A 27,288-nucleotide genomic window follows, 5' to 3' on the forward strand; every position below is an offset into this window, starting at 1 on the left:
AGGAAAAGTATATGGGCGTGGAGGCCGCGAGTTTCAAAGGGAGGGGGGGGGGGGAGAGTACAAATGCAGTATTTTTTCCATTGTTAATAATTTTGTTTAATAATAATAATTACTGATAGAACAACAATTATTCTTATTATTTTAATAAAATCATTAATATTAAACACCATTAAGAGAGAAAAACTTTTATTTTTTATATTTTAAGTTTCTTTTTTGTTTTCTTTTTATTGTTAATAAAGTTGCTTAATAATTATTATTATTATTGACAATAGAAACAATTCTTATTTTATTATTAATATAATTAATATTAAACAAAACATTAACAAGAGAAATTTAAAAACCTTATTTAATTTCTAATTTGCTTAAACCAAGGCAATCTTTTTCTTGCTAAAAATGTTGTTTAATATCAATATTATTTATAATTCATTTTGATAGAACAACAATTATTATTATTAATTAAACATCAATAGCAAGAAAAAGAAAACTGCCTTTTATTTATTTATTTATTTAATATATAAAATACTTATGTTCTATAGCATATTCATTTTTGATTAATAGAGAATTGTGAAAATTTCACTGGTATTGCTTTTGACTATTGAATATTAAGTATTATGACAACACTAGTCCACACAAATACTCACATTATCATCAGATGTTGTTACACATCATTTAGGAGTTTGCTTCAAACAACCCAGAACATCATAACACACCCCAGCTCTCGCAAAACATGCCAGAAAACCGACTGTGTTGAGTCCATTTAAAACCACTCGGCTGCTCTGCCAGAGAAACAGAGCTTTGGTAAAGCTGGACGGCCACATGTGAGTTAACATGGGTCTCATTTAGAAATAGCTGTGGCTCAGAGCGGATGGGTGACGAATCAAGTGTGAGTGGAGGGAGATGTGCCATCAGCACTTCATTTATTCCTTCCTTGTCTGTCCAGTCATTGACCAATCAACCCAAACACCATCTCACCGTTTCATTTCAGAGGCTACAGTCCTTTACAGTCCTGGCTCGATTGTATCTACCCAGAGAGATGTTTTCTTTAAAATGTACCCTTGATGAACTCAAGCTGGATGCGTGTGACCAGGCCTTTAGTTTGTCTCACTTTTCCTCATTTGACACACTCTTTATGGCACGAAGAGAAGCAAACACATAAAGCATGCATTATGAACCAAGCGAGTGTGCGTGTGTTAGCCGGTGGAGTGTCTGTGGGGTTTTCCCCTCCTGAATGAGTCAGCAGTGTCAATGCATGTTCCCATGCACCCTTCTGCCCTGCACTGGGGAAACCTGATCCCGCTCTCCCAGCCTGATATTCACTGCCACATGCACTGCAGAGAGGAAACCAGGCCTCTGCATGTATGTGTGTGTGTGTGTGTGTGTGTGTGTGTGTGTGTGTGTGTGTGTGTGTGTGTGTGTGTGTGTGTGTGTGTGTGTGTGTGTGTGTGTGTGTGTGTGTGTGGTCTGTCTGCAAGCCTGAGAGTGTGTGCGTGAGTGTGTGTGTGGCAGATGACTGTGGGATGTTGAGGGACAGGTGGAGAAAAGGATGTATAGACTGTGTGTCTGGCAGCCGGGGGTGTCTGTCAAACTAACTGTAACAGTGTATGGAAGGGCAGTATGAGCGGATCAACAACTGATTAACCGACAATATCGCAACACATTTTGATCCAAATGACAAGCAAAGCGTTCGGATTTGGTAGATTTGCATGCATGAATGTGTGCAAGAGCTGTACTGACGGTCAAAGTGACGGTGTCTCTGGGTGAAGGTGTTTTGCAGGTTGGAGCTGAGCTGATGAACGGGAGCTTTCAGGTCTGTGCGGCTCTGCTGACTCAGTTTCTCCTCCATCTCCAGAGTACAGCAGGAGAAACCTTGAGGACACACATTCAGATGATTTCCTGAAAAAGACAAAAAGAAATTGTAAGAAGTGTAAACACTGTGTAAAAAATAAAAAAATAAAAAAATAAATAAATAAAATCGAACAATATATTGTATATTTTATATATTTTTTATTTTATTTTTTAGATGTGAACCAGCTTTTCTCTGCTATACTATGTAATTTGTAAATGAAAAGGCATTTTCAGTAGTGGTCTCAGACTTTTGGACCCCACTTTATAATGTAATATAATGCTCTGACAGCATAAAGCAGTTTTACAATGCCAATAAAGCTCTAGCATTTTAAATGTTAAAGAGCAAGTCATTTTATTTACTCATTCTTCAATGAATGAATTATGTCTAGACGTTTGGCGACCCGAAAGCTGAAAACCTAACGTCAAATTCATTTCCAATACAAATCAAACAAAGAACAGAACTGAACACAATGTGCTTACAGTATATAGTGAGCTGACAAGCCACAGGCATCCAAGACAAAAAGCAAAAATTGAATATTCAAGACCCTGTGGACACATGTTTCAGTAGTTCTAAGGGAACCTGGGCTTTCTTCGTGATTCGACCCATCAGAAAACAAGTCTGCGCTGCGGTCGTCGAGTGAACGGCACAGATGGACAGCGAGCGGCTGGATTAAACAAGGCGTCACATTAACATGGGGAGTGTGAGCAGGGTGGACTGCGAAGTCGCAGCTGCAATAATGTTTTGTTTTTCTTTCTTTTTTTTAATGCGGTTGTTGGAATTCAAGAGAACACAAGGGTCCTTTCAGTGGACTGGACTCCGACTGGCGCTTTGGCTACCCATGCTGCTGTTCAGCGAGACTGGCCACTCAGGATAGCGCACTGCACACCGATGAGAGATCCTCGCTCTCAGGCCATTTCTCAATGTGAATATACATTTAGCTCCATGCATTTCATATTTATTAACTGAAATTTAGATGGTTTTGAAGGCCACTGTGTTCCTGTGAGGGATAATCGGGGCACAAAAACAATCAGAAAAGATTGTAACCTTCATCAGCATGTCTCATGAATATTAATTAGGTGACATAATGCTCATCCAATGCTCTAAAGTGACTTATTGAAAAACAGATTAGGACCATTCAATAGATTGATCTAATGGATGAAAGCACCTATCTAAACAGTAAGATTAAGATTTTAAATATTTTTTCTTTACACAATGACCAAGCACAAGTTTTTAATTAGATTTTTGACCAAAAAAAAGAGAAAAATCAACTACATTTCTAAAAGTGTCTAGTTATAATGGTTGTATATAGTTATAATGGTTGACAAACTTGGGTTTACTCATGAGCACTGCTCAGTGTCTGTAAAGGGCACAGTGTATTTTGTCATGTGCACTACGATATCTGTGACACGTCTCAGAGCATCTGCTGAACACATCGGCGTGGGTGAAAAGCGAGGAGCTGTTGAGAGCTTACAAATAATCACCATCTCACAAAATATCCAAGAGGAATTGTCACTGACCACTGCCAGGGCTTGTTTTACACCGGCGGAGCAGGAAGGAGAGGCAGTGTGTGTGTTAATGTGCATGGATATGGTCTACTCTTTTTTTTTTTTTTTTTATAAATATCAGTGGTATTGACTGGGGTGTCAAAAGCCTTAATCAATCCTGCATTGAAGCAGATTTGCCAAAAATATAAACAGAAGTTATGGCTTCATACATCAGGAGTCTGAAGGAACTGGTCTATAAATTTGAGAAAGAGCAGCACCTTCACCCTTCCGCGGCCCCAAACCAGCTGTACCCCTCAACTCCCCTGGGACCCCGTCCAAATCACTCACTCACTTTCACACACTTGGCATCAGGTACATACAAGACCTGTACATCATATCTCAGCCCAACAGACAGCTCTTTGTATATGGGCATTTGGAGAGAGAGAACCTAACCTGAAAAGGCAAAGCAAATATTCTAGTAAAAACACAGAAAATGGAACCAAATTTAAAGGTCTCGCAAATTACTGAATGGGAAAAACAATTCTGAACCTTTGACCATTTCAATACAGACCATTAACTAATCAAAAAAATCTACGCAGGGGAAAACGTGATTTTACTAACGATTTTTCAGCTATGCATAAAAATACAGGCTTCAAATGTAAAAGTGTATGATTTCTGGGCCACTAGCTGCACTAAATGTCATTGGCGAAGCCAAAAGTTGACACATCAGCCTGCTAAAACAAACAGTCCCCGTATTTCACGTTTTACTCAATAGGTTTATAAATCAATATGTCCATCTTTTAAAAGTCAAAGTCAATCTGCCTGCATGCACAAGCTAATCTTGGCAGACACATGCAAAAGGGAGGCTTCTGTGATTTCATGTTGCTTTAACGCAAGGTCAAACGTTTTGACAGCAATAAGATCCATGTGATCCTTAGGAGTAAACCACCTGACTATAAATCTGAAAAAGAGATTTGTTACTGCTGTCTCCAATAAGTCACTTCCTGTTGCTGTTCTGGAGTCCCAAGAACATTCTGTTTTGCTGACGGATGAGGAGATGGAAATTGCCCTGTGGACAAAACCCAGATTAGTCCTGACGCCCCCCTATTCTTCTTCCCTGGCCGCAGCCCCAGACAGACTTCAGCCCCCCATAACCCTACGCCGCTAGCCACAGAGGCTTAACCACAGAGGTCAAAGGTTAACAGCCACTCCTCTGAGACAGGCCCTGCACTGTGACCCTGTTAGGGACTGACCAGCAGACCCACCACCCACACATATTACACACACACTCTCAATCACAGGCCGGACCCTCCGAGTCAGAAGTCATAAATTCTCTGGGGGATTATTTCAGGCCGGCCGTCACTATAAATCGCTCTGGCCACCACATCAACATGCTGTTGCCAAAAGAAACAGAGTAATGGGCTTCACTGTTGTCTGCCTAATAAGACACGAGGCAACTTCCACATGCCTGCATGAGTGTCATCAACACTGTCGCTTCTGCGTACAACCATCATATCAGGTGGATATGAGCCGTGGAGAATCATCATTCGGCTTCTAATATGAAAAATAAAATCCTATTTTATAGCCATTTCGCAGCTACCCTTTTCCTCAATAGAATAGATTGAAACACATTTTCAAGTCAAAGTGATAGAAAATAATAATAATCGAGAAACCAAATACACAATACTTTGGAATGACATTGTTGATGTTCGTCACTCAATATTTAACTGTCTTTTAATATTTACATAATTAACTGTGATTGGTCTTCTTTCATGCATTTACTTGCAGACTGAATTGTATTGGACAAACAACCTAAGGTAGATGGCATATTTAATTTCCATGAATAAAAACAAGGCTGAGGGATAGTAGTACACTTCAAAGGGCTGTAATATGTAGTTGATGCAACAATGGAAAATCCTGGTGAAAAAAAAAATCTAAGGAAAATGTGTTGTGAATATTATGTGACATAGGATCCAAAGACCTTTAAACTGACTGGATGTCTGTCCTTCACAGCTTTGTTTTTAACAAAGAAAACATGCCTACCTCAGTGGTATTTTACTATTATTAATATATTATTATATTACTTTTATTATTTTTGTAGTTTTATTAATTGTAGTACTTAATCTTTTTTTCAGTTAGTTGCCATGGCAACATTTCGAATTTTCTCATTTTTAAGTTTCAATTCCTAAAAATGATTTTAGTAGTTTAAATAACAACACTGGCCTACCCTCACTAATATCAAATGTTGAGATAAATAGTTAAATAATTCAGTATGCAAATGCAAGAAAAACAACTAATCACAAGCAAAAGTGTCATCACTGTCCATTATAATTTGAATTAAGATGGAAAATCTTATTTAGTGGAAGATTTTCAGACTTTAATCTTGAAAATGTCAAAACTGGAATGTTAAGAGGTTTAAGCTACTTGAACTGTAGAAAACTAAAGAAAATCCATTTAGTTTGTTTACACTTTAGTTTTAAGGCGCAAAAAAGACAATTCCTCACAGTGATGGGAGACATTCAAAACATGATTCACACACTCCTGTGAGAGTACAAAACAACATGGCTGACATCCCAACACCAGAGCAATCTTTACACAAGCACAAGCTGCAGCAACCACAGAAGGAGGGGAACTACTATTTGACAAGAAGCTTTTTTCTCAGTTGTGGCCTAGGGTTCGAGACGGCCCGACCCAACTAAATCAGATGTGTTGTTTTGGCTAGATTTCATAAGAGATAACAACAACAACTTGCAGATGGTGATAAAACATCAACCCTCGAGGGGAAATGCTCCAAATGAGTATAGCTTGAAACCTTTGTGGAATGAGCATTTAATGAGTACACTCCCTCCTTTTGGCAGACGACGCTCATGAATTGCTATTAGCTTTGAAATGAGAGCGGTTTAATGGGATAAAAGGCAGAGCGAAAATGAGCTTAGGCATTGCAGACAGATAAGAGCTAGATATTTGATTTCTAAATCATAGCCTTTCTATTATATGGTTGTCTCCTCCAAAATGTGCCTTGCATGTTCAGACTTGTCCCTGCTGATGCACTCTCCTGCTTTCACACCATCTGCATGAAGACAGATCTCAGCACTCCTCTCTTTGGGTGGCCTGAGGCTATCTTTGGACTGTCCATCCTTCATTTACAGACTCATGAATACAGGGTGGAGGAAGGAGAGCTTTCACAATGTCCCTGAATTCTGTCTAATGGCCTGAATGGACAAGCGCCTTGATATCAACAAGCAGGAAATCGTGCAACCGCTCTAAAGCATTTATGAAGCACACATAACATTCACTAAGATTTTACAGTGCTTTATAAAAACAAAAAGAGCCAGAAAACAGAGATTTATATTTCTTGAGGCACTCTTGGTAATCACCAGCACTGGGTGATATCGAGTTTCCGCAATATATTTGCTAGCAATATAAAATTAAAGCAACATGAGTATTGTGATGCCTTATGCACTTTTATTTTACCATCAAGTTTCCAAAAGTGCATTTTATTGCACAAGTAAATAAAACTACAATGAAAAAAAACAATGAAATGCTATTTAGGAATAGACAATCTTTCCTTGTGTCACAATCTACAACAAAACAGTTTGATAATGTCTTCCGATTTAAATGTCAAAAGCCAGAATGAAATTCAAACAGCCCATTTAAATAGTCTGACTTAACTATTTGTTTGCATTAAATGTATTTTATTTTTTTTATTTTTACAGAAGTGCCTGAGATGCACTTTTTATATTAAAACATTTTAGTGAAAAAAAGTTAAAACTGATGAATGTGGATAAATATTGTTAAATTAAAAAAAACACAGATCCTGTCCCGTGTTCATACCTCCTCTATTTGTGCACGTCATAGTCTTATCCAATTAAAATTTATTCACCGAATTTACTGGACAAAAATGAGGTTGGCAAAAATCAAGCCTGGTATTGATCCTCTCTATGATCGTTGCCATCAGGCCCCTGCGGAATTAATACATATGTTTTGGCTATGTCCATCCATTACTTCTTTTTGGCTATCAATCTTTAATTGTTTTTCTTTAGTGACAAAGAAACAGATCGAGCCTTGCCCTTTGGTTGCACTTTTTGGACTTCCTTCAAATGTCACTGGTTTACCTGGAAATACTGCAAAGACTTTTGCCTTCTTAACATTATTAGCTAGACGGCGCATTCTCCTGCTGTGGAAACAAAACCTCCCTCCATCTTTCGATGACTGGATGAGAGATGTCATGAGCTTCATTCATTTGGAAAAAATTTGGTATACGTTAAAGGGCAACACTGGCATATTTTCTGAGATCTGGGATCCCTTCATTATTTTTTTTCTGAATATGTCAGTACTTCTTCTTAGAGTGTGTCAACCTAAGCATTAAGATGTTAATATGACTGTGGCCCGAATCTGGTTGGGAGTCTGTGATTATGTGTGTAGATACTTACGTATGTATATACTTTAAAGCTATAAGGTACATGCATACATTTGATAAATGGTCGGTATGTCTAAACTTTAATGCTCCAACATATATTCTATACTCGAGACATTAGGCTTGACGCTCTTTGTTTTACAATATGTATTTATTTTTTACTTTTAGTTTTATTTAGTTTGTTTAATTATACTTTAATACAGTCCCCCCCCCCCTTTTTTGTATCCTGTTGTTATTGTAAAAGTTCAATAAACAGATTTAATAAAAATAAATAAATAAATGCTTTGAAACAATGTAAAAGACTTAACTGTCGCTTTTGATCAGATCAGTTTAATTCATCTTTGCTGAATATTTTTTTTTATATAATTCACGTATTTATCTGAATAAAACTTTGAAAATACTGTAAAATATGTAAAAAAAAATTTAAAAATTTAAATAAAAAAATATATAAAAATTTTACAAACTAGCAAAATATAAATTGTAAATAAAATCTAAGCTTCCAACAAACATTTTGAATTTACTTGGATGAAAAAAACTAAACAAAACAAATACATAGAGACCGATTTAGACCTTTTGTTTTAGCTATATCACCTAGCCTTGGTCACCATTAGCACAGATTCTTAGCCTTGAAATAATTTGTTTCACTCAACGAGTATGTGAGGCCACAGCTGCCATCTTGCTCAGGAGGAAACAGCTGGCGCTCTCTATTAATAGAGTTGTACAGAAGGTAAAGATACAACTCCTCAGGTTTTCATTGTGCGGTTCCCACCGCAATGGGAGCGTATTCAAATGGGAAAACTGTAACAGGAACCCATTATTACGGAGCAACTACTCATATGGCGGTAATAAAGAGGGGAATTACTTTCTCTTTCTCTCCAAATCCAATCCAGCATCTCTCAAACACTGCCATGACAAGTTTACAACACTATTGCCAGCACAATGATGCCTTTCAGAGACTCGCAATAAATGTAGGATGGCTAAATGGAAATGACAGCAGAGTTGGCCGGTGCGTACGATCACTAAACAAAATGGTGGATGATGTCAAGGGGGTCGTTTTATGGCACTTGGAGTGAAGCACTGAGAAAAACAGGCCTCGGTAAGGAGGCACTTAACGCTTACATGTAGGCCATATTGTCCTGTAACATTCACTAGATTTAACGAGACAAGCTTTTATTCGCACAATGTCAGGCTAAATGACTACCTTTTTCCCTTCTTAAACAACATTCTACACTTTTGCATTTTATTTTTGCATTTTAGTAACATTTGTCAAGTTTTTTTTAGGGCACTATAAACAATGATGTTCAGTTTTTAATGACTATTTTTGCTTTCACTAATGCAGGCAGATTTGCTATTGTACCTGCGATTAAAGCTGAAGTGTATGATTATTGTTGTATGTTAAAATAAAATACTCATATATAGCTTAATGCTTCAACTGAAAGCAAGCAATTTATAGGCCGATTCCCTGGAAAAGAATCCCCCAAACACTAAGGCATGATCAAAACATTGCTATGTTTGTTGCAGTTTTAAGACCAGGGTCAGCCGGCACTGGCTGACCCTGGTCTTAAAACTAGGGATGCACGATATATCGGCCACCATATCGGTATCGGCCCATATCGGCTCATTTTTTCTGTTATCGGTATCGGCCTGATAAGAAAATTTGGCCGATATCTTAAAGCCGATAAATAATGCATTATTTCCTTCAGAGACACTTCAGATGCGCGCTGTTCGTTTGCAGCCTTTTGTGCAATTGTACATTGTAATATTGTGTTTATTTGATGTATATCTGATTTATCCACAACAGGATCACACATTCTGACTATAGCATGCAATAACTGCGTCATTTTGTACATATATAAGTTGTAATATTATGTTTATGTTGTATTAATATTAATCTCAGGATGCATTTCCTTGAGTTAAATAAGCTGCCAGCAAAACGCTTCAGTTTACCGTGTTCATTCAGCTCTTCAGCTTCAGCACGTGCAGCTCAACGGCTGCTATTTAAAACAGTGGTATTAATTTGTTACTTTTTCAAAATCATTGATATATTATTAATAACAACAACCACTTGTATTTTTCTCTTATTATTTTCATCAACAATATGGTTTAGTACTTAAAATCATTTAATTATTGTCCGTGCAGAGGCTATTCCGTTTTATTGATCTATGGCGCATTCATTTTGATTCTTTACACGTGTAATGATGTCCAGTGACTTGTTTGCATTATTTATGCATTATTTTATTTATTTGTAAGACTTTTTTATGACTAAATTTGGTAATGGGAGAGTAAAAATATTTTTAAAACGTACACCGTTCAAACTAGGCTGCTTATGTTGAAGTGTTTGGGATGTGGCTTTTAATGATGAGACCTTTTTTGTAATCAGGCTCTCAAAAAGTATATAACAATTTGGATATAGATTTATCGGCCAACATATCGGTTATCGGCTTTCAAAAATAAAGAATAATCGGTTATCGGTATCGGCCAAAATTTTCATATCGGTGCATCCCTAAAACTGCAACAAACATAGCAATGTTTTGATCATGCATTTGAGACGGAACTGTCCGAGAAACCCGTAAATGGTAAAATCCAATATGTAAGTGAAATTTGTTATGATTAGCTAATATGGATAAATTTGAACATTTTTTGTCAGCCAAACCATTTAAATGAAAAATATTTACCTGAAATACCCCCTGATTTTTTAGGTAAATATTTAAATAACTTGCATGTTCACAGTTCTCTGATGCCAATAATAATAATTATTATTATTATTAACGGCCCCATTTATTATATATGTATTTCTTTTTCTTTTCATCAATTCACAAACCCCTTGCAGTTCCCTCACAAACCCTCAACGGTTTACAAATCCCCATTTGGGAAGCCTAATATAAACAAATGCATAAATGTGAGCAGCCATATGTTAATACACTAATAGTTATGACATCCTAACCATGATGCATTCAGAATGACCCACTTTTTCCACTTATTTTCCACAAATGAGCTTGATGAACCTTAGCATTTGTCTACATAGGAGATCAATCTCTGATTCAAAAGAGCAAAGAAAATCCTATTTTCCCCGAACAGGCCAATGCACTCATGCGTGTTCTGTTGATGCCGTTAACGGCGCTAACAGGCCTGACTGCAGAGGTAATGTGAAGGGGGCGATTCAAAAAGCTTAGAGACTGTGCTCAAGGACACATTCCTCAGGTCTAACACTATAAAAACATTAGCAAAACTCACTTCACAGGTCTGTTGACCTACAATTAGAGTGATGTTTTTCTTATCCAGCCCCCCTTTCCATTCCTGATATATCCTCCTCCTGCTCCACTGAGAGCACCAACTATTCCCTGATCCTCTGAGGCCACATTCACAGGTTACACTGCTGATCCAAAGCTGGCCATTTTCAATAGTTGGTTGTTTACTTGCTACATCTGCTTGATCCATCCACAGAGGTCACGTATCAGACCTCGTTTGGAATGAGCGCTGCTAATCCCTTTTGCCATTTAATCTGCAGTTACGAGCGATATCCTCTGAGCGACACATCTCTCTGCAGCCCCATGGGGCAAGTGTCATATTAATGAGGAACTGAGTTAACGAGCAGGATATCCCACGCCAAGTGGCCCAACTGACACTTATGCAGGACAGGAAACCCTGTTACAATATGGTACAGTCCAGCCAAGTGGGGACACACGGGCTCATTCTGCAAACTATAGCCTTTGTGTCCGGTAAGGCCGAAATAAAGGAAGCAACACACAGAGTGATTAGACAAAACAAAACCACTGCCAGATTACTGTTTGGCCAAAATATTCAATTCAAATTCATGACAGGACAACCAAGTTTAGACTAAGGAGACTTTGCCCTCACCTTCAAATTGTTAATGGTTAATTAATGGTTTAACAGAGGTAATTGTATAGTCAAGAATGTGACAAATTTTCAACAGCGGTTGATGGGCAATTGATGCAAAACATGTCCATGATTTTTTAGGTTAAATTTTATATTAATGCATAATGGAAAATGCATGTTTTAAAGGGATAGTTCACCCAAAAATGAAAATTCTGTCATCAATTACTCACCCTCATGTCGTTTCAAAAACCCGTAAGACCTTCGTTCATCTTCGGAACACAAATTAAGGTATTTTTGATGAAATCTGAGAGCCGTCTGACCCTGCATAAACAGCAACGCAACTGAAATGTTTCCAAGTCCAGAGACGTAGCAAGGAGATCTGTAAAATAATCCATGTGACATCAGGGGTTCATCCGCAATTATACGACGCTACGAGAATACTTTGTGCACGCAAAAGGAAAAAAAACGACTTTATTCAACAATTCGTCTCCTCCGCATCACCCTGTAGCGCCATTTTGGACATCTGGCCCTGCATAGACAGCAACGCAACGGAAATGTTTCCAAGTCCAGAGACGTAGCAAGGAGATCTGTAAAATAATCCATGTGACATCAGGGGTTCATCCGCAATTATACGACGCTACGAGAATACTTTGTGCGCAAAAGAAAAAAAAAAAAAGACTTTTTCCAACAATTGTCTCCTCCGCATCACCCTGTAGCGCCATTTTGGAGAATATCCGCTGGACGTAAACAACGTATGCTGTTCTGTGTCAGATGCGTCATTGTTGAATAAAGTCTTTTTTTTTTTCTTTTGCACACAAAAAGTATTCTCGTAGCTTCATATAATTGTGATTGCACCACTGATGTCACATGGATTATTTTACAGATCTCCTGGCTACGTTTCTGGACTTGGTAACATTTCAGTTGCGTTGCTGTCTATGCAGGGTCAAACAGCTCTCAGATTCCATCAAAAATACCTTAATTTGTGTTCCGAAGATGAACGAAGGTCTTACAGGTTTTTGAAACGACATGAGGGTGAGTAATTGATGACAGAATTTTTGGGTGAACTATCCCTTTAAAGTTGGCATGATCTGTTTTCTAAAAGCATGTTATTGATCTCATTGTCATGACTGCATGACTGTTTATTTTTTTATTTTTTGACCTTGTAATTTTCAATTAACTTCATGACCTGATCTTCCAGCACCACTAGAATTATGCATAAAAAATAGTTTGAGATGAACTACATTATGTTGCATTGAAGGATGTGCTAACATACCAAAAAAGTATTTCCTGTCAACTACCCTTGTTTCAGTAGAAACATCTTAGAAAGAGTTACAGTCAGTGCTACCTACATCTGGTTGCACTCTGAACTCGCATAAATCAAATCCAAAAAAGATTTAGACCCACAGAAATGTTTCAATCCACTTCTTGCTGAGCTCTTCATTCAAATCATATAAAACAAGCACTCAAAGCCCGCTTTGAAACGGTTCAGAGATTAGGAATTTCAGCCGAGGAGAATTAGAATCTGCCACAGGGCCAAGAAAAGCATGTGTGCGAAATGATGCTTCCTTAAATTAATCAGGGATTAAAATCTCACACACACAGCTGTCAAAACACCAAACCACCAACATTTTCTTTTCAGATGGCACGTGGGTTAATGAAGAGGAAATAAATGTGCAAAAAACGAATCAATATGGTTGTTTTCACTAAAAGTAAAGGTCCCGATCATATCCTACCAAGTCGTAGCGCTTGACTCTTAATCACAGGCTTATGAGTCTAGACGTTTGTGTGATCATTAACCAGGGTAAGAGCACAGCAGTTAAATCATCTCCTGGTCTTCTGTGGTGCACTTAGGCACAAAGCAGCAACATCAAGACTACACAAAACACAAACCAGATGTAAAGTATGATGCCGGGCAGGGAGCCTTAATACCTCGTAAATCCTCAAAAACCCTGAATCGGTGCAGTGAGACACACATATGTTAGATTGATGTACACACTTGAGCGATCACCCACAAGCTCTCATCCTTTTGTACCAGTCAATCTCTGATTGCGAAACCAGAGCAGGGCCTCTGGCCAATTAAAACTCCCCACTGGTAAGTATTCCAAAAGGCTGCCATCCATGAACATTTAACCAGAAGTCCCTGGGGAGATTCCACAACATCGCTCCGGCCTCTCACTCCGTGTCTGTCTCCCTCTCCCGCCCCAGCGTGCCGTCTCCGGCTTTGTCTCTGCTCACAAAAGCTCCCTGCCTACACCACTTCCCAGGTCACCTCATTGTGAATCATTTAACTTGGACTGGCTCTTTCACGGACACATTAAAAGGCAGGACACTTCATGTTTGGAGTTTAACAGAGGAATCAACGGATCTCTGTTGTTCATTAATGATATAGTCCTTTCATGAATGCCGGAGTGTGAAGTTTCTCATTCAAACTTCATGGAAGTCAGTTAATGACTGAACAGGGTCCGATCTCATGGGCGAAACTAGACAAAAATCAATACATCGATTTCATAGAAGCATTAAACATGGGTTTGACTCCACATTAAAATGTTTTGATGCCCGATTTCTATGGATGCACTGATATGGCCGGGACCAATAGTCGATAATTCTTCATGTTTTGAAGGAGATAACTGATTAGGGATGTAACGATTACCGGTTTCACGATAAATCACGATAAAATGCCCTGACGGTTAGTATTACCGTTTAAAATGTAATTATAATCAAAACCGTGTTTGATTATCGCAATTTTGAAAACTCGCGGCAAATCCTGTCCAGCCAGCATCAGTCTGACGCAGAAGCAGCATGCAGTGTTGTTGTTGTTTTTTGCACGAGACAAAATGGCGGAAGGCAGTGACAGCACTCGGGAGATTTTTCAGCCATTTAAGAGAACCAAATCGGTGGTCTGGTCGTATTTTGGCTTTTACAAGAGTCCTGAAGGCAATTTAATCGAGGACGGTCACCCTGTCTGCTGATCTTGCAAGAAGAAAGTAGCTGCAAAGTCATCTTCGTGACCAGCACCCACTGTTATATAGCGAATGCAAGGTAACTTTTACCTCAATACCAAAACTAACTGGGCAAATAATTGGACAAAAAATATTGATTAGAGATTAAATATTTCGTTATCTCGCTTGTTTAACGCAAAGCTTCCGCGAAGAAAAGTTCGCAGCAAGTGGCTTTGAGCCAAGACGAACGAACGTTCAAACTATCAGGTTGACATTTAAGGGATAATGTATTGTATATTCATAGTTAACTTATAACACTGATTTGTTTTGTTTACCTAAAATAATATATAAATATGGGGATATGAAATATTGAATTGAGATTAATGTTTAGAAATCTTATAAATCTATTATGAACAGTGTACAAAACAATCGTCAGGACAATATGATCACTACAGCAAAATTATAGTAGCATTAATACTAAATTCCTCTGATTTAATTTACAATTTAACAATACAATACAATCAAAAACTGAGGCGCAAGATGGCAAGCTGCATTTGAATGAAACGAGAGAGAGCGCGTCCGAGCCTCTGCAGTGATACAAGAGACATGGGGCGAATTCCAAATTTATGCCCTACTCCCCTCGAAGGGCAGAGCCCTTGAAGTGTGTTCTTTGAAGGGTGCAGGGTATTACTGTCTCGTATAAGCGTTTGAAACTCCCTTTGCGAAGGGAATGACTGACCAAATGTTACCTTGACAACGCTGCACATGCGTGCAGCATTCAGTACTCCATCAGTTCTTGCAAATAAATATTTATTATTATTATTTTATTCAAACATTTGTCTAATTGTGTCTTATTTACTATTAAACGTTTTCAAACTAAACTTGCTTACACTACCGTCTTAAATCATATTCCTATCACTGACGAAATATATGTGGTCTTACATTAAAATTGAAAAATTTAATTAGCCTTATCTAATTATGTTTGTATGTGAACTCGAAATCAACCGAAGATCACATGATCACTAACGGAAATCACATTGTGTGTGTCAGTCTGGAATGCACCGTTTATTTACCCATGAGGAAAAAGGGGGCAAAAGGTACAGGGCCAGGAAGAGATGAGAAGGAAGAGGGGGTTGAAAAAGAGAAGAAAAAACACATGAAAAGCTGATGACACAGCTCACTCTGATGCTACAATGAAGGAATCCTCAAACCCTCGCCAAAAATTAACATCCGTGCACATGTTTGCATGAGGACACACACAGATGGATGACAGCGGAGAGGTTAGCAGGGGGTGGGAAGATCCAACGTGAGAAACTGCAGGCCTGGCTGAGTAGTGACAATACATACATCACCTGAAATAATCAGTCAAATGGTAACAAACGCTCTGCAGGAAACTCACTTTTGCCCTCAAACGACAACGGTCCCAAACCAAAGCTCTGCAGTAAAGTAACAGTTACGCTAAGAGGTAAACATAGGATGATGCACATCATCAAAATGTAATAAAACAATGCTTTCGGCCCCTCCCAAGCACATCTTTTCTTGTAATTCTTCATGACAATATGGAATAAATGAAAGAGCTTTAGATTAGTTGCTATGTAACAAAAACAAACAGCATACGCGTGCTTTCACTGTGAGATGCACTTCAAATGTCTATTGTGAGTGTTTAAAGCTTAACTGAATATATTAGCAAATAATAGTTCATATTTTGCTTGAATAGAGTGGTGACTGGCTTTTAATTAACAAAAGAATCGATTATAATTGCTCTGAATATACAACACACAAACCTATTAAAAAGCCACTGCTTCTTTCAACTTCCTTTTAACATTCAAACCACATGAAGTCTGAGCTGAGCGCATATGAACATCATAACATGTATAAAAATAGTCACCAGAAGGACATTTCCCACACAACTCAACTCTCTGTATATTTCTCTCTGTCTGCGTCTCATACAGTACAGAACGGAGCAAAGAGAGCTCTTTAACTTCAAACAGCCGTAGAAGATCCACACAAACAACCTGAGGTTCAAAAAGGGGTTATATCTAAGTCAAAGCACGTCTTGTTTGGAAATTTTGAAAGCCCACCATAAGCCGCATATGACCGAAACCACAAACACTCTCACTGCATGGCTCTCCAATTCTAGATCCCCTTCATTTTCACACTTGTATTCTTCCTGACTCTCAAAATCCGCTTTTTAAAAACAAAACATCTACTTAACCTTCAGCATATGAAAGGTTTTAACACAGGAGCGCTACATCTTATCCCCTTAGCAGTGGAAGCCCGAGCCGTTCTCTGACAGTGTTTATAACCGACATCTAAGAGCGGCTGAAATCCACCAGATGTCGAAACTGACAGACAAGCATCGAGGTAATGCGCAAGCTGTGTTGTTAGAAAGAAAGAAGAGGGGATGGTGAAAGAGAAAGAGAAAAAGAGGGGCCCACGGGCAGGATGAGGTCAGGCCAAAGATCATATTTCCAAGTCCTCAAAGCTACAACACTGCAGCAATGATTCTTATATACCTGTTGGGCTTAGGAAACTGGATAGTTGTGTAGTTGGTGGGTAAAGCGGCGGCAATAAGCGATTGTAGCGGGAGTAAACCTACACCGGGATAAACTTACTATGCTTTTGACTGACATCTCGGCCATCTAGGATATTATATATGGATTGGAATGTCAATAAATCATCCAATAAGAGGATGTTCTGCTCTCAAAGAGTGAAATGAGATCAAATGTGGCCATTTTAAGGTTTGCAGGCCGGTCCTCCATTTTGTTTTTGTGAAATCATCGCTATTACTTTGCCCCACCTCAAAAACGTTCATTCAGGGTCTGTCTGAGTGACTTGTGGCAAACTGAACAGTCATAGTAGAGTAGGGGGGGGGAAAACACATTTAAACATCGGAGCCAGAGGTCGGACTGGAGCCGAGGCATTTGGTTTTAAGAGTTCCCATCACCTCGTCAGTTAAATTGATGGAGGTCTGCGAGAGAGCTCTTTAACCACCTCCGCCCGTCTGCCTGAACACACACCACCTAAATTCTCCATTCTCTCCAAATGCTTTTTTACATGTGTATGAAGTGCAGAATTAGGTAATCGAACGGGCTGAAACGAGCCCTGGACTGAGGCTCATCAGGGGGAGTCTTGATGTTGGCCGTGGGAGTAATTAGCAGGGATTACAGGAAATCTGGAACATTCCCAGAGTGGAGGGCTTCTGCCCAAAACCCAGATGAGCCTCTGGCCTACATCTCTCAGCTCTCAAAACAGCCACAAATGATTGTGAGAGGCGGGAGAAAAACCACAGACATAATAAAGTCATAATTATCATTACTGCTTTACATTAAGGCTGTTATGATACAATCATATCACATTTCTGTAACACTTTACAACTGAGGTTCAATTTGTTAACATTAGTTAATGCATTTTAGTTGATGATACAATACTTTCACTGCATTTATAAATAATTTTACATATACTAATACATTTTAAACATTAAACTGTGTAAATTAAAGTATTATGAATGAACATGAAATACTCATAATAACAAATGCTTGTAAAAATGGTTCATTGTTAGTTCATGACAATACATTAACTAATGTTAATGAATTGAACTTTATTCTAAAGTGTCACCAACCAAATATTTATTTGTATGGGCATTCATATTGTTTCATGTCATGTTGACATATACTACCCTTTAAAAGTTTAGGGTCGGGAAGTTTTTAAAAAAAAATTTTTTGAAAGAAATCTCTTATGTTCACTAGTGTTGCTTTCGTCAACGAAAATTATGACTAAATATAGTCGTCAACGAACCTTTATCACGTGACGAAAACAAGACGAGATGAGATGAAAATGCTGGTCGTGTGACGATGACGATAATTAAATGTATAATGCAATATTGTTGACGAATAAAAAACGAGACGAAATGTGGCTTGCAAAATAAAAACTATGCTAAAATGTCTCTTAATTTTCGTTGACCAAAACGAGACGAAACGAAATGTTATAACGTTATTTCGTCTCGTTATTATTATTATTTTACAGTATTTCTGTTTCCTGTGTCTCGCTTCAGGCTCTGCATCAGGTCGCACTGCGCAGACGCAGGGTTGTACCAAATATCTATACTTTTCAAATTATCATAATGAAGTTAGAAATTCAAATATTGTTAATTTTGTTAAGTTAATTTTGTAGGGTGCCACAAATTAGTAAAAATTTCCAAAGGGTGTCGTGACTAAAGAAAGGTTGGGAAACACTGATTTAGAAAACGAAAACCAAACAAAGTTAAGTCTGACACAGAGAAAGGGACTGATGGCCGGCCAGCCGGGCTTCGTCTTTATTTAAATTTATGTGTGTGTAACATTTATTATTATCATCATCAATGTGGAAAACAGTCGTGCTGCTTAATATTTTTTAGGATCCCATGATACCTTTTTTTCAGGATACTTTGATGAATAAGAAGTACAGCATTTGTTTGAAACCGAAATCTTTTGAAATTTTCATAAAGTCATTGCTGTCACTTTTGATCAATTTAATGCCTCCTTGCTAAATAAAAGTATTAATTTCTTTCTTTAAAATAAAAACTTACTGACTCTATATTTTTCAACAATAGTTTTCAATTCTATTGTGATGTACTTATATGCATCAAGTAGTTTGTTTTACATTAAAGGGGTCATATGATGCTGCTAAAAATAACATTATTTTGTGTATTTGGTGTAATGAAATGTGTTTATGCGGTTTAAGGTTAAAAAAACACATTATTGTTTCTCCTCTATGCCCCGCCTTTCTGAAACACGTCGATTTTTATAAAGCTCATCGGTCTGAAAAAGCGAGGTGTGCTGTGATTGGCCAGCTATCCAGTGCGTTGTGATCGGCCGAATACCTCAAGCGTGAGACGGAAATGTTACGCCCCTACCATATTGTGATGATGCCCTGTTTCAAAAACGATGATTCAAAAACATGAAAACCCATTATAAACGAGGCATTCGTTGCATCCAGTGGGGACTAGGGCTGGGTATCGAGTTCGATACTTTTTAGGCACTGACCGAATTACCTCGATACCATCGAGTATCGAAAAACGTCTCGTTGTTCGGTACCAAATTTCGATATCTAAGGGGTTAATCTCATCAGCGTCAGTGAGCCAATAAGCCTGCAGCACTAGCCGGTGTGTTCAACTAGAAGAGGTGCAGGCGCAGATTGATCCTCCGTGAGAGCGATTCGAAAGCGCACGGAGCAGTCTGCTCTCTTAGCTCTCGTGGTACTGTAATACACCAATCGGTCTGCACAGTCAGTCCACGTCAAGTCGAACACACCTACTAGTTTACACCGGTTACACTCAGAGATGAGGCGCGCACGTGAGGCTGTAGTGTGAATGTGTCCCAGCCCCCTTAGATGTAAGGCTACTTTTACACTGGTGCGTTTATGTTCTAAAATGAAAACGATCCTCGTCATACTGGTGTTTCCACTGCGTTTCAAGCCAGCTTTCCACTACCTCCGACAAGCGACAGACTGGTCATTCAGTCATTAATTTCCAATGGAGAGTAGTGCGGGAGCTGCATGGAGTTCCGATCATATGCAGATGTCCGTTCATACTAACCCTACACGACCGAAAGCACGTGTTATGTGACCATTCATGCAAACTGTAGCATTATGCTACATAAGACAATAAATAAGATTTATATTCCGCTTTTACTCAAAACTCATTTTAAACCACCATCGGGTGTTTGTAATAACTTCCGATTAACGTCTAATGTGTGTTTTGGCCATGTAATGTTGCTGAAATTAAATATGTTATTACCTCTGAGTCAGAGCAGCGATCATGGAAGAGAGAACACAAGCAGAAAGCGCTGGAAGCTGCTAATGCTCATCAGTAAATCAGTGGAAAATAAATAGAAATCATGATTCTGTCTGAGCTATGCGTTTTAACACGAACACTAAATAGTGTAAATGTAGCCTAACAGATGTGTAAACTGAAGACTATTTGAGCTTTATTAAAACTATTTTGCACTGATTTATTGTGTTGGTTACATTTTGTTCCTTTGTGAAGTGGCTCAAGAGATGAGTCTTTGAGTTTGTATAAACATCAACAAGCTGAAAAATAAAACCAAAGTTGTTTTTTTTAAGATAATGTAATCTTGTTCAAATTGATTTCATAAAATTGGTATCAAAAAAAGTATCGTTCAGGAACCTGTATCGAAGTCAAGGTATCGGTATCGAACATTTTTGAACGATACCCAGCCCTAGTGGGGACATAATTATGGATTATAATGACTTATACTGTCTTTTTACACGTTGCGTTGCATCGTGCCGCGTAAACATAAAACCATGTCTGCATTTGTGATCGGAGAAATGACAAACAACAAGCCCTACTCTACACTGCCCAAAAAACTCGCTTTAAATATATAAAATATAAAAACTCTTTAAATATATAAAAAAAAACGTACTTACAGTCCGTGAGTCAGAACAGCCGGCATTGTGGTCTACTCTACCAGGATCAGTAAACAGTCCTCCATAAAATGTGCTGCACACATCTGAATATTTGGGTTGAAGTGTTCTGGAACAGTGTTGTAAATACAACTTAACCACTGATTTCTAGTCGTGACCATTTTTGGAACACACAAAGTAGTTTCGCTTTCACAACGAAAGAGCGTCACACACAGCGGCCTAAAGTGAGCGGCGACGGCCTACAGTGAGCAGAGGCCAGGGGCTAGCATGAGGAACGGCCGGAGGGTTAGAGTGAGCGGTGGCGGGTGGGCTTGAAAACGGCGCGGCCGGCGATTTCGATGAAGGAGCGTCCGGAATTAAATGTAACGACTCCAGGCTGGAATCCGCTTCTTCCACGGTGAAAGCCGATCCGGCGATACACAGCGCAAAGATGTAGTATTTCCTCAGCAACCAGCACGGATCAGCTCCAGGCATGACGAAGCAGATACAGTCCTCTTTTGGAAGACCAAACAAAGTAGTTTCGCTTTCACAACGAAGCACACAGCGTCTTTCCGACATGGCGACGGCAACAACAAAACTACAGCGAGAATAAAAGTTACGCCTTCTTTCTTTGTGTGAACATTTGGGCGGCGTTATGCAAATCTTCCCACAGGTGGCGGGTGGGCTTGAAAACGGCGCGGCCGGCGATTTCGATGAAGGAGCGTCCGGAATGAAATGTAACGACTCCAGGCTGGAATCTGCTTCTTCCACGGTGAAAGCCGATCCGGCGATACACAGCGCAAAGTTGTAGTATTTCCTCAGCAACCAGCACGGATCAGCTCCAGGCATGACGAAGCAGATACAGTCCTCTTTTGGAAGACCAAACAAAGGAGTTTCGCTTTCACAACGAAGCACACAGCGTCTTTCCGACATGGCGACGGCAACAACAAAACTACAGCGAGAATAAAAGTTACGCCTTCTTTCTTTGTGTGAACATTTGGGCGGCGTTATGCAAATCTTCCCACATAGCGACGTAGATATGTGGGGGCGTGTTCGAACGAGCCGTTTTAGGTAGGTGTGGCTGACTCTTAACTTTTATAAAGAATATCTCTTTGGATTTGAGACTTTAGTCTTTGCAACTTTACAGATCTTCTTTATGCACCAAGAGCTTGTAACACTCCAAAGAGAAAGGAAAAATATAAATCGCATCATATGACCCCTTTAATGTTTGTGAGACACAAAACACAAGATGAGAAAGCAGAGCACACATCATCTATGTTAAACCTCTCGCACTTCTCATTTGGTTATGTTTATGCACCTTTATGCAGAATTTATGAAGTGAGGAACACCCGTTGGGAGAAGATCTCTGAGCACTGCTCACTGCTGGATGACCAACACCAATGTGACTGAAACCAGTGAAAGAAAAAAGACACACCACCTCTCAAATAACACACACAAGGAGTTTTGCCGGGGAATGAGGTTAGGGGAATGTCCCAGAGGAGAACTGTATCCAGAGCTCAAGACTCTAGTCAGTATCTGCTCGAATACTCCAGCACATATCATCCATGCTAATGCCTGATAACAAAGCCACGGGAGGAAGGGTTTGAGCAAACAGCAGTCTTTGCTGTAGCAGTCGGTTTTGGTATTAAAATCATCTGGAAAGCTTCCCACACACAGAGCAGATAGGGAGGTGAAAAGAGTGAGACAAGTGAAAGGAACGGGGGGATAACACTTGGACAAGACTATGTAGAAATCCAGGATGGATGAAACGGCACAAGGAGAGGGAGAGCGAGAAAAAAAAAAAAAAAAGTGTAGAAAAGCTGCTTTGGCACAAACACTTCCTACAAAGCCGTCCCTATCCAGTGGGATGCGAGGGAACAGGGACAGACCCACCGGCCAAGTTTGGGGGCCCAGGGAGTGTCGATTTAACTGCATGCAAATGGGAAGTGTTAACAAGGAACTTCAGTGGCAGCCTATATCTGCCTTCAAGTGTGGAAAGCCACAAACACAGGGCCAGATTTTACACAGCACCCATCCAACATCACTCTGTACTGTGCCAGATTTACTCCGGGAAAATCACAAACTACACTAACAATGTCACAAGAGACACACGTCTTGGGCCGAGGAAGTGTGGGGCTTTTTTTCTTCATGTCTGTGCACATCTGCACCATTCGGAGTGTACAGATGACTCAGGGTGAGTCAGAGCCCACGAATCCCGCCCCGGGCCACGTTTCGAAGCGTTCCTCACATTCCCCGCTAGCAGGTCACACGCTCTCGCTCAATCAAACGCGCTTGCAGCTCCTCTTAGTAACATGTTAAGACGCCTCTCACTGCCGCTCTTCTTCTGTCAGTCAAAACTCCCTCCTCTTTCATTCAACGGTCAGTCAATCCTCTGTTGAAGATCCTACGGCTGAGTCTTTGTTGCCGCTCCTGGCTCTAGGGTCCCCAGTGAGGAGGTCTTGGTGGTCCCCTGTGGAATGTGCTAAGGAGGGGGCAGATTTGGGCTAAAAGGGGGTGTCCCATTGTTCACACACATTGTACTTATCACCCCCCCACCCCCACCCCCCTCCACCAGGCCGTCGCTCTCGGGGGATTTTTGGAGGGTGATTAAGAGGAAGCAGAGGAAGAGCAAAAAAGACTTTCTCCATACCTTTTCCCTACTTAGATCATGGTTAATCATTAAAATCTTGAAAAGAACATGGATGTAAGCAGTACTGCATCCAGGAATTATCCTGGTCCAACCCAATCTTATGAAAAAATTTAACTTATGAAGTAGCAATTTCATATGAATTCGCTTTAAGTATGATTTTCAGAAGAAAAAAAAACATCATAAGCAAGACGTTCCACCCCTAAATCTAACCGTCAGTGGGGCGTAAGCAGATCATATAAATGTACCAACGAAATCGTATGACTTCATATGAATCCAATTTGCCAAAACCTAAAATAGTTATGAATTATCATGAGTGTGTGTTGGCCCGGTCGAATGGCACTACTAAGTTCTCCTCCTGCCAGCTCATTTCCAAACACTGCTCGGGTCTCATTCACTAGACCACTTCCTCCTGACAGCCAAACTCAATTACAGGCAGTTATCCACGGGGCTCAGGTCACTGAGAGCACAGCGCACAGACCAGCTCTGCTTTAGTCTCTCCCACAGCAGGGCAAACGTGGACTGCAAACTCATCTGACCGTCTACAGACAGTTTAATAGTTGACATCTCAAACAGCAAAGTTAATGTTTTGCACGGTGACGTGGGACAAAAACTATTTTAAAAACATTTGATAATTTTAGCAGAATTATTATTAAAGCAATTTTAAGATCTCATATTGATATACATTTTTCATCACCTGACTACTTGAGCAAACTACATAAAAAAAAAATGAATTAAAAAAAAAGGTGACTACTGAAATTACACTATTATATAAACTACATTTCAGTCAGCAAGATTTAAAGAAATATTAATAATAGTACTTGTATTGAACAAGGATGCATTAAACTGAGCAGAAGTGACAGCCAAAACATTTATAACATTATTTATAATATAAAGATTTCTATTTCGAATAAATGCTGTTCTTTTGAACTTTCTATGAATCAAAGAGTCCTGGGAAAAATGTATCCTATATGTTTCCACAAAAATATAAAGTAGCACAACTGTTTTCAACACTGATAAGAAATTATTCTTGAGCAGCAAATCAGCATATTAGAATAATTACTGAAGACTGGAGTTATGATGCTGAAAATTCAGCTTTGCACCACAGGAATAAATTACATTTTACAATACATTAATATAGAACAGTTATTTTAATTTGTAATATCTCAAGTAGAAGGACATTAATGTGCATAATCATTGTAAATCTATTAATTCATAAAATAATGAAGCATTTTTACTTTAATATTACAGTAACATCTAGTTTAATGAGTGACATCTGCCCTGATAATTATACAAACAGCTGTCAATAGTGACAACAAACATGATTTGTTCTTTAATTATCGCACTTGAGCAATTATCCTCTGATTAGCTGGAGTGGTGGGGAGGGGGCTTGTATGCTTTGATCTGACACAGTGCCATAGAAGGGTCTCATTAACACGGCATAAATGAACTTCTTACTGGCATGATCAACATCTTATGACTCTCATCCCATCTGACTATCAGTGGAAAGAGTCATTTGTTTGCATTTTACAGTTGAATTAAATCTAATTTTCAATCTCATCTGTAATGCACTGACTGCATACCCAAATCTCCATAATGGATTTAGTCATAGTAAAAAAAAAAATAAAAAAAATAACTAAAAAAAATTCCAACAAATCAAGAGTTAAGAGTTCAGCTATTCTATCGGTAGCTGACAACATTATCAACCTAGCTGAAGTAGTTAATAAACACACAAGGGACTAGAAAAGGGCAGAACTACTTCCTGCAAAGTTCTGTGCTCACAGATTCAGCGTTGACCTGCTTACAGTGTGCACACCAGACGCGAATGTAATTATTCGCATGAGTAGATTACATACAATGCAAAGACTCGAATAGAGGCGAATTCGCGCCGGGCGAGGCGAATGGCGCGAAATACGCGAAGCGGTAGCCGCGAACGCACGATATTCACCTCAATCGTGCCTTCCGCGCAATTTAAAAAAATTTTAACATGAAATTTGAAAAATTTCTAAATTCGCATGACGTGTTCTCGCACAAACCAACAGCGAAGAGTTTCTTGACACGTCCAGTTGAATCAGACAATAGAAGAGAGCATTATTGCAGCCGTCTGTTATTATATAGATCTCGAGCACAGAAAACAATTAAAATCAGTTGCAGTGGTAGTTGTATTTATGCTGTATGTATATTGTATGCTATCAATAATAAAAATAATAATAGTAATATCATTGTATATATATACACAGTAGTAAAATGTAACACACACATTAGGGCCTTTCTCACCACGGGAAACTTTTCATAATACCAGAACTAATTGTGGAGTAGTAGTAGACATTGATTGGCCAAACGCGTATGAAAACCCCCTCACCCACCATGATTTAAAACGCTGTGTAAACATACTGTAAACATTGTGTCAACTTATTTCGCAAGTATGGAGAACAACGATAGATGGACGGACGCTGAAGTGCAGGCACTTGTAGCAAATGTAGCACTGCCAGTTGTTGTTGGAGATTCTTAGGCCTCCTTTCTGTTCTTTCAATCGTTCTACGTATATGTCGACTTTCCATGTCCATTATTGTGAAACCCGCGAGACACAACAAAAACACCGCTCCGATCACAGCGTCCTCCATCCTCCTGTTGTTAACGTTGTTCTTCTTTGTTTCCGTTGTTGAACACCATGCACAAATGACGACGCTGTCGACCGGCTTACTTCACTTCTTAATACACACTGTCGGTGCGAATGCAACCCTTTAAATAGTACTGGGAAATCCAAAACTACTTTAGTACTGTACATTTAGTTCTGGAACTAAAGCGGTGCGAAAGGCCCTATTAATACAGGATCCTAACGTTATTCATCCTCTTCTGGATAGTGCTGTGAATCCAGACACGTCGGCGTTTGGCTTTCCATTGTATTTGGGACTTTTTGACAACAGGTACAAAACAGCGATTGTAGCTATCTCCAAATACAGGATCCTAACGTTATTCATCCTCCTCTGGATAGTGCTGTGAATCCAGACACGTCGGCGTTTGGCTTTCCATTGTATTTGGGACTTTTTGACAACAGGTACAAAACAGTGATTGTAGCTATCTCCAGCATGGTTGATCGCACTGTTTTTATTTGCGCGAGTGACACGAAAAACATCCTGCGAGTAATCTAGAGCGAGTGATGCGATGCGCATATTCACGTCGCGTCTGGTGTGAACACCATTATCTATGACGTGACACGATCTTTCAACTATTTATCAAAGCTATCTCCAGCATGGTTGATCGCACTGTTTTTATTTGCGCGAGTGACACGAAAAACATCCTGCGAGTAATCTAGAGCGAGTGATGCGATGCGCATATTCACGTCGCGTCTGGTGTGAACACACCATTATCTATGACGTGACACGATCTTTCAACTATTTATCAAAGTGAAAATACAGGGCAAGCAATAATAAAAAGACGACTGGCCTGCAAAAATAAATCTATTACATTGATGCATCCAAGCTCCAGGCCAAAGATTAAGTACATCCAATTCAGATCTGATCTGTACAATATCAAGAGGCCAGCGAGGTGAAGTCATCGCCTTTCCGAGTCTCATAATGTACTGAAGTAATTAAGAGTGGGATGAATCTTTCAGGAGAAAGGGGAGGAAACATGTTTGATCTTTGACACTGTCCATACCTGAGGCATGACATAAGAGCAAACTGCCAACGTAAAGCACAGCAGATTTCTCCAGA

General features: G+C 39.3%; 1 protein-coding gene across 2 annotated transcripts in view; it reads right to left on the reverse strand.

Annotated features, from left to right (window-relative positions):
• The window catches only part of LOC107601116 (glypican-6-like), a 60,671-nt gene that overhangs the window by 28,488 nt on the left and 4,895 nt on the right, over nt 1-27,288 (reverse strand). For both annotated transcript variants that reach the window (XM_016293146.1, XM_016293147.1), the window contains exon 3: nt 1,735-1,893. In XM_016293146.1, the coding sequence (XP_016148632.1) occupies nt 1,735-1,893 (159 nt within the window). The remainder of the gene's footprint in view (nt 1-1,734; nt 1,894-27,288) is intronic.

This window comes from Sinocyclocheilus grahami, unplaced genomic scaffold, assembly GCF_001515645.1.
Source record: "Sinocyclocheilus grahami isolate Dianchi unplaced genomic scaffold, SAMN03320097.WGS_v1.1 scaffold299.1, whole genome shotgun sequence".
NCBI classification, from domain to species: domain Eukaryota; kingdom Metazoa; phylum Chordata; class Actinopteri; order Cypriniformes; family Cyprinidae; genus Sinocyclocheilus; species Sinocyclocheilus grahami.